The following is a 15,708-nucleotide window of genomic DNA, read 5'->3' on the forward strand; positions in this document are numbered from 1 at the left end:
ATTCCTTGGGCACAGCCCTAAGGACCTCCGTCCAGGTTATAGCAAATAATTAATCAACACCCTTGGGGTTCTGTTTTTTAGCCTTCTATAAAGCCATGAAAGAACTACCACATGCTCACCGTTGCATGCTCGCCACCACATGCATTCTACTAACTGCCTTGCAGAAGTCAGGATCCCCCAGTGAATTTCTGGAATTGGCCCTCAGGATCCCATTCTAACTCCTGCAGTTCATCATTTTCTCTTTTAAGTGCTCATATTAAACTCTGTTCAATAATGTCATCACACATTTGGCCACTCCCCCATCTCTTCTCTCTGCAGATCAGAATAGCTGTCTACCTCCTTCAGCTTCCTTCTCATTGTCTGTGTGAATTGATCCCCCCCAGAGATCTGGGTTCACGTATATCACAGGTGGACGCTTTCAGAGCTAGAGCCTGTCCCTCGCCTGGACTTGGAACGGGAACTCCTTTAGAGGGTGAAGGAGCCCTGTCTACCAGGAGCCCTGTCTACCAGCACCGGGCAGCAGTCCCCACGCAGCAGGGCTCGTTCTACCGTGAGTAGCTTGAAAATCTTTCTCCTTGGCAGGAAAGTTGAATCAAAATGGGAGTTGAGTCATTCTGTTCTTTCTGCCACCTCTTGGCACCTGGTCTTCCTTAGGCTCCCAACTTCACCTCCAAAGCCTTTTTTTTTTTGTCCTGAGCCTTCTCCACTAGCTCGTCCTGAAGTTTTACCTTCTTGGCAGTCATTTTACAGCCTCCCAGCTCTCTTTATGTAGTATGGGTTTTTCCTTTCTCAGCGTCCTGTTCAACTATTGTCCGTGTTCTCTGAAAACCACTCTTAGCAGATACCACCTGTGCAGTCACATGGGTGTCTTGGCTCCATTTTCCTCTGTCTCTTTTGAGAATGTGTCCAGATCATCGCTTGCTGTGTTGAATGAGGCAGTATAGCACTCAGACCATTGCATTGATTGGTTTCTTATTTTTTCTCCATGTGGCGTTTTGCTTCTCAGAAAGGAATATCTGATACATGGGCAGTCAAGACCTGAGGACATTTTTGGTTTTGTGTTGGTACTCATTGCTTTTCTGAGTTTCATCTTTGATTTTCCTACCCTGATTACTAAAATGTGTGGAGTTTGTTTGCATTTGCCACAGTTCTGCTAACTAGAGAGTTTCTCCTTGTCACCTTCATTAGCAGCTGACCTGGGACCCTGAGAGATCTATCGGTACCCACCACCAGGTCCTTCCACTATCAGGAGGACAGAATAAACCTTCTTTATGTTCCTGTGGCTCCTCAGAGGGGTCCTCCTTCTGTCTTAAATCATCTTAGCGATTGCCTTTTTCAACAGCAGAGGAACATCTTTCTGTGTCTGCTGCAGGCTGATGGTCCTCGTGGGGAAGCTCTTCCTGCTGAGTGGCCGTTAAATCCGTTTTGAAAAGCATACGGACAGCCACATCTGCCAAATACCAGCGGCGCGGATACAATACAGATTTATTCGTTAAAGGTTTATCCACAACCTTTTGGTAGCACGGCAAATGCTAGTCAGTGGCAAGTGTTCATTATTCACAGTTTATAGATAGGAAAATTGTCACTGAGAATTCCTGTGCTGTCATCATTCTGCCTTCACTTTTTACCAAGAGGTGTTTTCGGGGCGCAGACCCAGGGAATGAGTGTGGAAGGACGATGCCCAGACCTAGCTTCGTAGCACTTCACCTGGCTCTTGAAATTCGTTGTGTCTTTTGTTTATGTTCTGACGATGATGAGTCAGGGAGCTTAAAGACCAGCCCTTGAAGGGTTTGCATTCAGAATCAGTGATCTCACCAAGGGAGAGAATAGGCTGCATTTGTGTGTGGTGTCAAAAAACCTTTTCATTTTGGAATAGGTCTGGACTCCCAAGGAGTGACTGTCGTAGTAGAGCGAGTTCCTGTGTCCCTCCCCAGCCCTCCCCCACGGCACCCTGTCTTCTTCATGTCTTTGCCTGTCAGAGGAAGGTTCAGTTGATGCTACTGGAGCCTCAGTCAGAACACAGAACACAGAAAATAGCCGCATTTCCACCGAGCTACTGCATGCCAGGAGGAGCTCTGGCCGAGTGCTCCGGTGCCACTCAGCCCTGGGAGCTGCCCCAGTGACTCTTACTGTCCCCTTTTCACAGATAAGGGAGCTGGGCTGCATGGGGCTCGTGCTCAAGGTCACGTGGCAGTGGAGAGCCGTGGATCCAAGCCCTCACCCAGTGTGTCGTGCTGCCTCCCCTGCGGGTCTCACCTGTGCATCTGGGGCTCAGATGTGCACTGTCAGGCCAGTCTCTACCCAAGGGTCAGATTTCACTTCCTCCATTGTTGCAGGGTGAGTGAGGCCCTGTTCTCAAAGCTGTCAAACCTGGTGGGGCAGCTGCGACTAACAGAAACACTGAGATGTTGAAATGCTCATTCATTCCCTTCTGTCTCATTTCTGGTGTGCTTAGTCCCTGGCTCAGGCCTGGCAGCAGCAAGTGTATAGATGAAGACTCTCTGGTAACGCTCATGCTGACTGCCAGGAGCGTGTGAGGAAGAGAGTACTGCTGGATGGCCCGTCTGGGCGGGGGCAGAGCAGCGGGTGGGTGTTCAGACCCAGCTGACATGCCAGAGGACTGTTCAGAGGCATTTTCCCAAATTCCACCCTGGGGGTTATCCTGCAGGATTGGACCTTTCTTCAGGAGGCCTGATTCCAAATCAAATCATTATATACCAAATATCACTGCCACCTGCCCACTCTTTAAATATCCACATCGCCTCTGTGGTTGCGGTGGAAAAGGAAGGCGTGGGGAAGGGAAAGGGCACGTCAATCTCAGTTGTTGCATTTGGTGCCAGGTACAACAGAAGCCAAGGGCGTTTGAGCCCAGACGACCTTGGTAACTTGATCTCTCACATTCCATGTATTCCAGCCAAAGAAATAAACACCAGAGTGTAATGTCTAAGAGATACTGAACACTCTTGCTTTCTGGAATGCTTCCACGACCTGAGCCTCATTGCAGACTTCACAGGTGAGGAAGCTGAGCCTCAGAGAGGGTAAGCCATTTGTCTAAGGTTCTCCAGTTAGTACTTGGCACAGCCAAGATGGGGACCTGGATCTTGGGGATGCCCCAGAGTGTAGCAAGGACTTCGGTGTTCTGTGGACCTGGTTCTTGCCTCGACTCTGCCACTAACCAGTTTTGTGGTCTTCTCTAGGTCTCACTTTCTTTAGCTTTTAAATGGGTATAATCAGGATCTGGTCTCATCAGGATCTTATGAGGGAAGAGGGTGTGATGCATAATAAGAAGAGCTTGGCAGAGTACCTGGCACAGAGGATAGCTAGGAAACGTTAGCTGTTAGTACTAGTCCAGTTAGAAACAAATCTGGCTACAATTATTGCAGCAATAAAGCAATGGTTGACTTAAACAAATGGTAGTTATCTTTCATACACAGTAAAAACTCAGAAGGCAGGCAGCCCCAGGCTGGCCACAGCAGAACGATGCTATTAAAGGCTGTTTGGCTTCCTTCAGTCCATTCTGCTCTCCACAGAGTGCTGGTTTGCTGCCTCGTGGTTGCAAGATGGCCGTCCCAGCTCCATCCGCCCTGCCTGTGGGGAAGGGGTGTGGTAGCAGTTACATTTCCCCCTTCGTCAGGAAAGCAAAAGCTTTGCCAGAACCCCCCCAGCACGCAGTCCCAGCAGACATCTGCTTTTGTCTTTTTGGCCTGGACTAAGGGCCCTGGCTGTCCACAGCTGCAAGGGCCACTTAGAAAATGAGCTCATGTAAACGACTAGTTAATGGGTGCAGCACACCAACAGGGCACATGTATGCCTATGTAACAAACCTGCACGTTGTGCACATGTACCCTAGAACTTAAAGTATAATCATAAAAAAAAAGAATTAAAAAAAATAGGAAATGAGCATTAGCTTTTCAGATTCAGTCATACAAGTGGCAAGGAAGAAGGCACATGAGAATGGGAGGAGACCGATCAGTTGGATTTGCCGCAGTCCTTCCTGCCTCATGTTGTCATATAAAAAATGTTTTCTCGTTGGTCCTCAGGTGCGTTGGGCTTAGTTCATCCTAGGCATGTGCTCGCGGCACAAGAGCGGCTAGACTGACTGCCTTTCCTGCTCACAAGTGTGTGCTGTACGTGCATCTCTTCAGTTTTTAAATGAAGCATAACATAATGCATTAAAGTGCACAAGTCTCTGCTAGATGCCTCGAAGGATTTTTATGATTTATCCCCATGAAAGTACATTCAGATCAATCTATAGAATGTTCCCAGCATCTCAGAAACCTTCCCGTTTCTCTGCTCTCTGTCAGTACTCCCTCCCAAGATGACCGTTATTCTGATCTCGGTCCCCATAGGTCAGTTTTGCCTGTTCTTGGATTCCATTGACATGGACTTGTACGTTTGTACGTGCGCTTCGTGGGCCTGCCTCCTTCGACTGACCTGAGAGAGTCGTCTGTGTCTCTGCGTGTGGCTGTAGCTCATTTGCTCTCTCCTGAACTCTGTCTCTCTACCCAGACCTGGTGTTCATAGCGTTGTGAGAACCAGAGTAGCACAGAGATGGAAGTTTCCTGCTTCCATTCACGGAGTGTCTTTTCCTCCTAGAAACCACCCTCTGATTTCTTGCAGAGCTTGCCTGTGCCCTGCCCTCTCCACACCAAGCTGCTATCAGAGGAATCTCTTGGGGACTGGTATGTTGACTCTGAATGCTGTCAGCAGGAAGAATTTTCTTGAGCACTTCTTCATTTGGAGAGGATGGAGGAAGAGAGAGAGGGATGCTTTTGGGAGGGACATTTTTAGGCAAAGGAAAAAACAGCAACTGAAGGCGTCATTGGGAACTGGAGCCTGGAAGCCAGCCTTCTGAGCAGAGATTTACATCATTCTTCTGCGTTCCTCCCCTTCCAGCAGCGTCAATTCAGGGCTCAAGGGCAAAAAAGACACGCGGCAACTCTGCCCGTGTTGGGGCTGGGCAGCCTAGTCTGAGTCCAGACTGACGCTTGAGAAGTCTTCTTCCCCAGACAGTGGCTGATGGGCTTTCCTTATCGAGGCTAGTGTGGCTTTCTTACAAAAACACTGCATGGCAGGACAAACCTGAGAGCAGTGAAAAAAGCGGATTCTTTTCAGGGGAGTCTTAAACGAAGATGAAATGGATTAGTTATTCTTACAAGTGTGGGCATGTAGGTAAGTCAGGGATCAAGTAGAAAAGTGGAAAATATGCAGTTAGCTCTGATGGTTTTCATCATCATCTTTCCTTTAGGTATCTGCTGATTCTGTGCCTTGTGTCTGCCGGGATAATGTCCCAGAATATTCAGTTAAGACCTAATCAGGGATCCTGTGTGCTCAAATGGAATAGTTTGTTAAGTTTAGTAGGTAATTTCTGTATCCCCGGCCCTTGCTAGGGGCTTTGCAATGTATTATTTCAATTATTCTCTGCAGGATCTGGGAAGGTGGGTAGGATTATTCCCATTTCGCACGTGAGTAAATGAAGGTTAGTAAGGAACGGGTAGGAAGAAGTAAGGCTGCTAGTCTAAACTAGGTCTCATATTCCAAAGGCCGCGTACCTTCTGCACCACCACACTACCTTTTAAAATAACCCCTTGCTTTTCTGATGCACCAACCCTCTCGTGGTTCCTTGCCTTCCTTCGCCTCAACACAGCGCTCCTCAGTGTTGATCCAGTGAGTGGCCGGTTGTAGAACATCCGAAAGCTGTAAATACCTCCTCACTTATTTTGATTTTAGCTAGCTGTTGAAGCTATACTGTAACACTGCACACATCTTTGCTAGATGGCTCAAAGGATCTGTTGTACTTTATTTAACATATTTAAAATGTTAAAGCCATAGAGCATAGTGGAAAAGATCTTCACAGATAATGAGTCACTGGTTTCAGTCCTAATGTCACTACAAATCAAAACAAGGCATAAGGCTGGATGCGGTGGCTCACGCCTGTAATCCCAGCACTTTGGGAGGCTAAGGTGGACGCGTAGCTTGAGCTCAGGAGTTCGAGACCAGCCTGGCCAACATGGCGAAACCCCATCTCTACAAAAAATACAAAAATTAGCTGGGTACGGTGGCGGGCTCCTGTAATCCCAGCTACTTGGGAGGTTGAAGCAGGAGGATCATTTGAGCTCAGGAGGCAGAGGTTGCAGTGGGCCAAGATCGCACCATTGCACTCCAGCCTGATTGATGGGAGTGAAACCCTGACTCAAAGAAAAAAAAAAAAAAAGGGATAAGACTTTGAGTGGACCATGACTGTCCAGTCCAGTCTTTTAGCTTCCCTGGGCCACACTGGAAGAAGAAGAATTGTCTTGGGCCATATATAAAATACACTAACACTAACGACAGCTGATAAGCTAAGAAAAAAAATCGCAAAAAAATCTCGTAATGTTTTAAGAAAGTTTATGAATTTGTGCTGGGCTGCGTTCAAAATCATCTTGGGCGACATGTGGCCCACACGTGCGCTGTGGGTTGGACAAACTTAGTGTAGACCTAACGTCTGTGTGCCTCAGTTTACCTCATGTGTGAAATAAGTTGAAGTATGTGATTATTGATGTCCCCACGTGTTCTAAAAACATGAGCTTCTGTGACCTGTTTGTTTTTGTAATTCTAATATGGATAGAAAGTACAAATATTTATTAAAGGAGCCTTAATTACTAAATGCAAATCCAGAGAAGTGGATAACATTGAGGCTTTCAAAATTTTTTGAAAGAGATATAAGTTCTTTACTTTTCCAAGTAAAGCTTTCATTTTCCATTACATTTCCAGTCTGTCATCAAAAAAGGGTATATGTTCTTAGATAATTCATGGTGGAGCTGAGATCCCTTGAGAGTCTGGCAGGCTTTAATTTTGGATACATTGTTGTAAAATATTTGTCAGTAGCCAACTTCAGGTTCCCAACCCAAATATAAATCCCTCCTTATTCGGTAGATGAGTATGTCATACAAACTGTTCTAAATTATACCTGGTACTGTTGAATAGTATCAGGGTGATATTGAGCAACTCTGAAAATAAGAAATAAGATGCTCTTATGGCATAATTACTTAAGAATGTGCTATACTTAAATAAACTGTTACTGAATCATTTTAGACCCAGTAAAGACAAAACTGGCTACACAAGTGACTCAGGAGCATCTGTTATCAAGCATGGACTCAATCCAGAGAAGATCTTCATGCAGGTGCATTATTTAAAGGTAAGCACATCTCAGTTGCAGAAGCCAGTTGTTGTGGTGCAGTGCTTTTTAGGCTATCCAATTAAACGATAATGATGAGTGACATGACTGAGGCGAAAATACTGTAATGATATCTGAGGGTTCAGTAATTAAAGCACTTCATGTCCCCAAAAGGAGACTGTGTTAGGAAAGACTGAATGAAAAAAGGCTGAAATATTCCCTGCCCTGTACCTCTGTTCTGCCTACCTGAGGAGCAGAACTCTCACATTGCTGTCAGATTCCAACTGAAAGACATGGGTGAGAAGAAAGTGTTTTCTGTTGTAAAGACCTTTCCTGGTAGCTGGAGTAGAGAAGAGCTGGGTCTCTCTTCTCTTTTCGTCTGCGTTGGACAACGAGGCTTCATGTGAACCAAGTCCAAGCAGAAATGATGACAACATTAACAAAGGAGTTGAGAACTAATTAATTTCCAAGCCAAGCCTTCCTGGTGAAAATGGAAAGGGCAGCCAGGGACAGGTAGGACAGCACATTCTAGATGCACAAGTGACTGTGGGTTAGGTAGGGCTGACTATGGAACCATTTGTTTATGGACTCATGGCAGGCCTCTTTCTCTGTCTCTTCTTTCTTTCTTCTAGGGCTACTTCCTTCTTCGGTTTCTTGCCGAAAGACTTGGAGATGAAACCTATTTTTCATTTTTAAGAAAATTTGTGCACGCATTTCATGGACAGCTGATTCTTTCCCAGGTAATTTGTGGATCCTCATGAGTCCGTGATGTATAATTGGAGGGGGTATGGCATGTGAAGATTAGATTATGCCAGTATTAAAGAGGAGGGAAAAGATTTCCCATTTAATGCAGTGGGAAAAATAGGAAGTTAATGAAATGGACACAAAGAGAGTGGTTGCTTTAGGGAGGGTGATCTCTCTGTCATTTTGAAATAAACTGTAACCCAAAGCTGTCTCGTACACAGTGAGGTGGATAGTTTGAGTGACCTTAGACACAAAAACGAAACATTCCTGCCGTCCCCTTTACCTGGACTTCTCTTTGGAAGATGCCACCTTCTTACCTTCTAGTTTCAGTTTGAGTGCCACAGCCTCCACGTCAGCCGGCTAAACAGACCTGCATCCAGGCCCACGCGTGCCACCCCTTTGCCTTCCATTGCCCTCACTGTCATTGCCGTTGTCTGCAGTGATATTTTCATTAGGGGGCTATTTGTTTCTTTTCTCTCTCCTCCACTCTACGTATATGCCCAACAAGGCCAGACCATTCTACTTCACCAGTACTTAGCACGTGATTGGCACACAGTAGGTACTCCATAAATATCTGATCAATAGATTAATAACAGGATACACTGAAATATGCAGACAGCCTGGCCACAAAACTATCAGAGAGAGACCCTGTCAGCTTATCTGGGTATGGGGCCAAGCAGCACGTAGTAAGGAAGTTAACAAGGAGTGGCAGGCTCTGAAAAATGACACTCATAAGTAATAGAAAATAGGTGATGCATCCTCAGCATAGGTTGGACTAGTGGAGCTTTTTCGTGTTTGATCATTGTGCTCATATACAGCTGCGAGTCCCATTATCTGCAACGTTAGATGTAAAGGATGTGCACGTGTAGTTTGAACACAGGTGGAAGAATCACATGAGCGTAGCAAGACCGGACGGCTGTTCCTCTCTGTTCTTTTTATTCTCGTATTGGGTGTGGGGAAAATCCTCCCAAGCATATATTTGGAAAGGCAATTCGAAAACTGGTTCAAAAGTCGTACGTGCTTGGTTGACAGATTAGTACAGATTCCTGCTGCTTGAAGCCACGTCTCACCAAGAGACTGCAGTGTCACATACGTGCATTGTATTCACCATGGCTTTGGAGGTTTTGATTTTCACTTTCCATGGACTCTTACTGCTCTCTGAACCAAACCGTTCAGTTCTTCATTTGCTTCTCTCTTTTTTTGTTGTTTGTTGTTGTTGGAGACAGATTCGCACTCTGTCGCCCAGGCTGGAGTGCAGCGGTGTGATCTCAGCTTACTGCAACCTCCACTTCCTGGATTCAAGCGATTCTCCCACCTCAGCCTCCCGAGTAGCTGGGATTACAGGCGTGCACCACTATGCCCAGCTAATTTTTGTGTTTCTCGTAGAGATGGGGTTTCACCATGTTGGCCAGGCTGATCTCTAACTCCTGACCTCAGGTGATCTGCCTGCCTCGGCCTCCCAAAGTCCTGGGATTACAGGTGTGAGCCACCGCACCCAGCCTGTTTATCTCTTTTGAACAGCTTCATTGTTTCTTCATAGCAACTTTATTGAGATAAAATTCACATACCATAAAGTTAACCCTGTGAAAGTCTACAAGTCAGTGGTTTTTGGTATGTTCACAAGATTGTTCAGCCATCATCATTATCTAATTTTAGTACATATTCACCAAACCCAGAAGAAATCACTAGCAGTCATTTCCCCACTTCTACTCCCCTAGCCCCACAGAACCACTAACCTGCTTTCTGTCTCTGTGGATTGGCCTGTTCTGGACATTTCACATAAAATAATCATATGCTTTGACCTTTTGTGTCTGGCTTTCTTAACATAATGTTTTCAAGGTTCATGTAGCATGTATCAGTACTTCCTTTTTTTATTTTAATTTTCATTTAATTGTGATAAAATATACAAAACAAAATTTACCATTTTAGCCATTTTTAAGTTCACAGTTCAGTGGCATTAAGTACATTCATATTTTTGTGCAATCCTTACCACCGTCCATCTCCCATACTGTTAGTATTTCATCACGATAGCCCTCCGTTCTCTCCTCCCCGAGCCCCGGCAGCCACCATTCTACCTTCTGTCTGTGTGAGTTGGACTCCTCTGGGCACCTCATGTAAGTGGAGCCACACAGTGTCTGTCCTTTTGTGTGTGGCTGACTTCACGTAGCACGATGTCTTCAGGAGGCACCAGGTTGCACGTGTGCCAGAACTTCTTCCCTTCTTCAAGCTGAATGCTCCATTGCATGCATATACCACGTTTTGTTCACCCGTTAATTCCTTCATGAGCATTTGCATTTTGTTCATCTTTTGGCCATTGTGCATAATGCCGCTATGACCATTAGTGTATAAACTATCTGTTCAAGTCCCTGCTTTCAGTTATTTTCAGTCTATACCCAGAAGTGGAATTGCTGGCTTATACAATAATTCTATGTTTAGCTTTTTGAAGCATTGCCATACTGTTTCCATATTGACTGTGCCATTTTACATTCCCACCAGAAATGCACAAGGCTTCCAGTTTCTTCACACACTTGCCAACACCTGATGCCCTCTGGATTTTTTTATTATTGCCATCTGAGTGGGTGTGAAATTATAGCTCATGATGGTTTTGATTTGCATTCTGTGATGGCTAATGATTTTGAGCATTTTTTATGTGCTTATGGGCCATTTGTTCTTTGGAGAAATGTTTGTTCAGATTATTTGCTGATTTTAAAATTTTGATTATTTGTCTCTTATTCTTGAGTTTTCAGAGGACTTCATTTATTTTGGATGTAAGTCCCTTATCAGAGATACGATTTTCAAGTATTTTGTTTTATTTTATGTTTTGTGTTTTTCCTCTCTTGATGGTGTCTTTTATAGCACAAAAGTTTTTAATTTTGATGAGTCCAATGTATCTGTTTTCTCTTTGGTTTATTGTGCTTTAAGTGTCATAACTAAGAAACTGTGGCTTAATTAAAGGTCACAAAGATTCACTCCTATGTTTTTTTTCTAAGAGTTTTATTGCATTAGCCCTTATATTTAGTTTTCTGATCTGTTTTGAATTATTTATTTATTTATTTATTTATTTTGAGACGGAGTCTTGCTCTGTCACCCAGGCTGGAGTGCAGTGGCGCGGTCTCGGCTCACTGCAAGCTCCGCCTCCTGGATTCATGCTGTTCTCCTGCCTCAGCCTCCTGAGTAGCTGGGACTACAGGCGCCCGCCACCACGCCCAGCTAATTTTTTATATTTTTAGTAGAGACAGGGTTTCACCATGCTAGCCAAGATGGTCTCGATCTCCCAACCTCGTGATCTGCCCGCCTCGGCCTCCCAAAGTGCTGGGATTACAGACGTGATGAATTAATTTTTATATATGTTGTGAGGATAACAGTCCAACTTCTTTTTTTTGCATGCGAATATCCAGTTGTCCCATAAACCATTTGTTAAAAAGACTGTTCTCTCCCTCCATTGAATTGCCTTGGTACCCTTGCCAAAAATTAGTTGACCATTAATGTAAGCATTTACTTCTAGACTCCCAATTTGATTCCATTAATCATTATTTCTATTCTTGTGCTAGTATCATATTGTCTTGATTACTGTAGCTTTGTATTAAGTTTGGAAATTATTGCTTTTCCAACTGGCATATACTCATTATAAAAAATTATAAGCAATGCAGAAAAATACAAAGAATGTGAAACATTACTCAAAATCCCACCACCCAGAAATACCTATAATTAATATTGTGTGAATGATGTTCCAGAAATCATACTATTTATCCCTCAATGTTTATATGTTATACATGATGTATATACATGTATCTGTGTATATATGTATATATGGTATATGCATGTATACAGACATTGATGTCACTGGACAGAAATAATTTTATAAAAATAGGTATATATTATATGTGCGTTTTAATGAAATGTTTTAAATTTTCTCTTACTTGAATTTAATGAATGAAAAAGCAACTAAAGTGGAGATAACTTCCCAAACTTAAGATAAATGTAAGAAAGATTATTTTCTAAAAGAATTTTCTGTAGTTAAGAAACATAATTATAAAAGAATTAGGAGGTTGAAATTATTTTTCCCCTTTACTTATATATTTCATTTTTAGAAAACATCAGTTTATTCACTACTGTAAAAGATGAGGAATTGGCCGGGCATGATGGCTCATGCCTGTAATCCCAGGATTTTGGGGGGCTGAAGCAGGTGGATCATGAGGTCAGGAGTTCGAGACCAGCCTGGCTAACATGGTGAAACCCTGTCTCTACTAAAAATACAAAAACTAGCCAGGCATGGTGGCAAGCGCCTGTAATCCCAGCTACTCAAGAGGCTGAGGCAGGAGAATAGCTTGAACCCAGGAGGTGGAGGTTGCAGAGAGGCAAGATCATGCCATTGCACTCCAACCTGGGACAGAACAAGACTCCATCTCAGGGAAAGAAAAAAAAAAAAAAAAGATGAGGAATTACATAGTTATGTACTTTACTTTCTCCTTAATTCTAAATTTTTCTTAATTATTATTTTTATATATTAAGGTTTACTTCATTTACAAAATGTACTGTGACCATAATTTTCACAGTTGTGTAATCTTGGCTTGTTAAAGGATTTCAGTATTTACCTCCAGTTATTTTACCTTTTTTTCATGAATATTTTATTTTGATTGAGCTCTTTGCTGGCTGAATTTCATTATCAAATTTGTGTTCAAGTTGCAGACTCACAGGCTTTATGATTTCTGAGTTCTTACTGCTTCAGAATGCTTGCTTGTTGTCTTTATATTTGGAATATAAACTGACTGGATATAATATTCTTGGGTTATATTATCCTGCCCTCAAAACTTTCAGACATGGCTCAGCTGCTTTCTGGCATTAAATCCTGCTGTGGAAACTTTTGGAGTCAATCTACTTTTTCCCCTTTATACCTCTTAGATGGCAGAAGAATTTTTTCCCTGTCTTTGAAGTTTAGTAATTTTATCAGGAAATGGCTTGGCATCTATGGTTTTCTATCCTTTTTCCCCCTGGAAAAATAGTGTGCATTTTAATTTTAGTCCTAAATTCTATTCTTTCTTCTTTCCGTGAGTATGTCTTCATTGTATTTTTGAATTCATTTCCCCCTTGCAGGGTTCTGGATTTCAGGGTTACCAGTTGTCCTTGTGTTAATAATCTTTGTCCTCTGCACCTGTTTTCTTCCAGTTGCGTTTCTCTTTTTCTTCTTCATGACCTGTATTCATCCCAAGCAACCCCTTTATTATTAGTGTTATTTTCCTTAATGTCTGTTCTTTTCCATGCTGTTTCTATTTTATTAGTGCTCCTGTACTGCTCCTTAATGTATTGCCTTTGCCATGAAATCTCTCTGTTTATCTCATTTTGTTGTTTTGTCAACTTATCTTTGAGCTTTCATTTTACCAAATTTATGTTCTTATTTTTTTCTGTAGTTGTTAGTTTATTTTATAGTGTAAAGTATTCATGGAGCATTTTCTTCTATTCCTTGGATTATGTTTTCTTCAAGGCGGGATTCCTTGTCTTTTATGTGTTGTGCTGCTTTCTCTCTCTATGTGAGTTGTTGTTGTGTTAGTTTGCATGGTTGCCATACGTTTCTTTTTGCTCATTCTCAGCTTGGGTAGCACTCTCCTGGCCTTTCGTTTATTCTCATATGTATTGGAACATTATCTTTGATTCCTTTTCCAACTTACCCTGTGCCTGTTTTTCTCTCCCTCTGAGCTACAGTTTGGAACTTGGATGTTATGTGTAGAGGGGAGGAGGAGAGGCGCTCCGCTGGAGGTGTATACGGCCTTTGTTGGGGAAATTTGGCTGGGCTGCTCTTGAAAACTTGTTAAATGTCCCCTGCCAAGATTCTTGTGACCTAACATGGGTGTAGCTTTTCCCACTGCGGGTGTCCCCTCAACTAATGTTCCTGCAGTTTAGGTGACAGCCCTAGAACGTGAGCAGCTCCCCGGAGTCGTCCTAACTTGTTTATTCCCCACGTTTTGCTCGTCTCTTGCCAGCAAACACTTCCAGCCCCTCCACAGGCAAACAAGAAGAAAGATAAAGATATTCCTGTTTTCCCCAGATGTGTGGATATTTGTGAGAATTCGCAGGGTCTGTGCGGTTCATCAGTGCTCCCACTGCTAAGCATGAGGCTGGGGTTGGTGCAGAGGAAGAGTTAGAAGCTGTGTCTGAAACTTAGATTTCTTTCTTAGTTGCGTCTTTTTGAAGTTCATCCCATGAGGCTGTCCTTGTTTGAATGCTGCTGGTTAAGTTTTTAGTTACTTGAATGGTTTGTGTTTCTGTGTAAATTGCTAGTTAGTTATTGATGATGAAGGTCTATGATCCAGTTTCTTTTCCGATTTACATCTTAATCTTTTCCCTTCCAAATGCTCTCCCTGTCCAGCATTTCAATATTATCATCTTTCTTTTTTTTTTTTTTTTTTTTTTGAGATGGAGTCACACTCTGTCACCCAGGCTGGAGTGCAGTGGTGCGATCTCGGCTCACTGCAAGCTCTGCCTCCCGGGTTCCCGCCATTCTCCTGCCTCAGCCTCCCAAGTAGCTGGGACTACAGGCGCCACCACCACACCTGGCTAATTTTTTATATTTTTTTTTAGTAGAGACAGAGTTTCACCGTGTTAGCCAGGATGGTCTCGATCTCCTGACCTCGTGATCCACCCACCTTGGCTTCCCAAAGTGCTGGGATTACAGGCGTGAGCCACCGTGCCCGGCCAATATTACCATCTTTCTAGCCCCCCAAAAGCCCTCTCTTGAGTGTTAACAATGACTTCTTCCTGACTATTTCATTTCTTTTTTTTTTTTTTTTTTTTGAGGCGGAGTCTCGCTCTGTCGCCCGGGCTGGAGTGCAGTGGCCGCATCTCAGCTCACTGCAAGCTCCGCCTCCCGGGTTCCCGCCATTCTCCTGCCTCAGCCTCCCGAGCAGCCGGGACCACAGGCGCCGCCATCACGTCCAGTCAGTTTCTCTGTATTTGTGGTAGAGACGGGGTTTCCCCACGTTGGTCAGGCTGGTCTCGAACTCCCGACCTCAGGTGATCCACCTGCCTCGGCCTCCAAAAGTGCTGAGATTACAGGCGTGAACCACCATGCCTGGCCACTTTCCACATTTTCTATGATTTTTTTTTTCTTTTTCTTTTTCTTTTTGAGACGGGGTCTCACTCTGTCGCCCAGGCTGGAGTGCAGTGGCCGGATCTCAGCTCACTGCAAGCTCCGCCTCCCAGGTTCCCGCCATTCTCCTGCCTCAGCCTCCCGAGGAGCTGGGACTACAGGCGCCGCCACCTCGCCCGGCTAGTTTTTTGTATTTTTAGTAGAGACGGGGTTTCACCGTGTGAGCCAGGATGGTCTCGATCTCCTGACCTCGTGATCCGCCCGTCTCGGCCTCCCAAAGTGCTGGGATGACAGGCTTGAGCCACCGCGCCCGGCCGACTATTTCATTTCTTCTCAGTGTTTATCCTGCCAGTCCTATCCTTCCTTCAATATTTTGTTTTGCCTCTACTACCTCCCACCCCTTCCCCATGAACATGATAATTATTCATAAAATACTTGACAGAAATTGCTAGCCCCATGTAATAGTCAAGCTGGTGTCAGTTTATCCAGTAGAATCTACATGTACCTGCTTTCTGTTGAATGCTTTCACCAGGACTAAAAAATAGTTACCAAATTAGCCATGTGCCAAAATCAGTGTTAGTTTTTTAAAAATGCGTAGTGCTTAATTTAGCGTTATTAGGTATTAATCAAAACAAGCTGTATGCGACGGACCTGACTGGCATATAGATTATTAGGAAAGTAGGAAATGAAAAAAATTCTGAAGGAATGTATTTTCTGACTGGAG

At 43.8% G+C, this 15,708-nt stretch overlaps 1 protein-coding gene across 29 annotated transcripts in view; it reads left to right on the forward strand.

The window, feature by feature from the left end:
* Positions 1–15,708, forward strand: part of AOPEP (aminopeptidase O (putative)) — a 378,597-nt gene that overhangs the window by 229,807 nt on the left and 133,082 nt on the right. For 28 of the 29 annotated variants that reach the window (XR_004443283.1, XR_004443284.1, XR_004443285.1 and 25 more), the window contains 2 exons: positions 7,075–7,177; positions 7,789–7,896. Coding sequence is in view for 20 of the 29 variants with exons in the window: in XM_033236603.1 (XP_033092494.1) it covers positions 7,075–7,177; positions 7,789–7,896 (211 nt within the window). In the remaining 9 variants the exon portion in view is untranslated. Of the gene's footprint in view, positions 1–2,914; positions 3,014–7,074; positions 7,178–7,788; positions 7,897–15,708 lie in introns of those variants that run through there. The other variant, XR_004443291.1, reaches the window with a different exon arrangement.

Source organism: Trachypithecus francoisi, unplaced genomic scaffold, assembly GCF_009764315.1.
Source record: "Trachypithecus francoisi isolate TF-2019V2 unplaced genomic scaffold, Tfra_2.0 Lachesis_group16, whole genome shotgun sequence".
NCBI lineage: Eukaryota > Metazoa > Chordata > Mammalia > Primates > Cercopithecidae > Trachypithecus > Trachypithecus francoisi.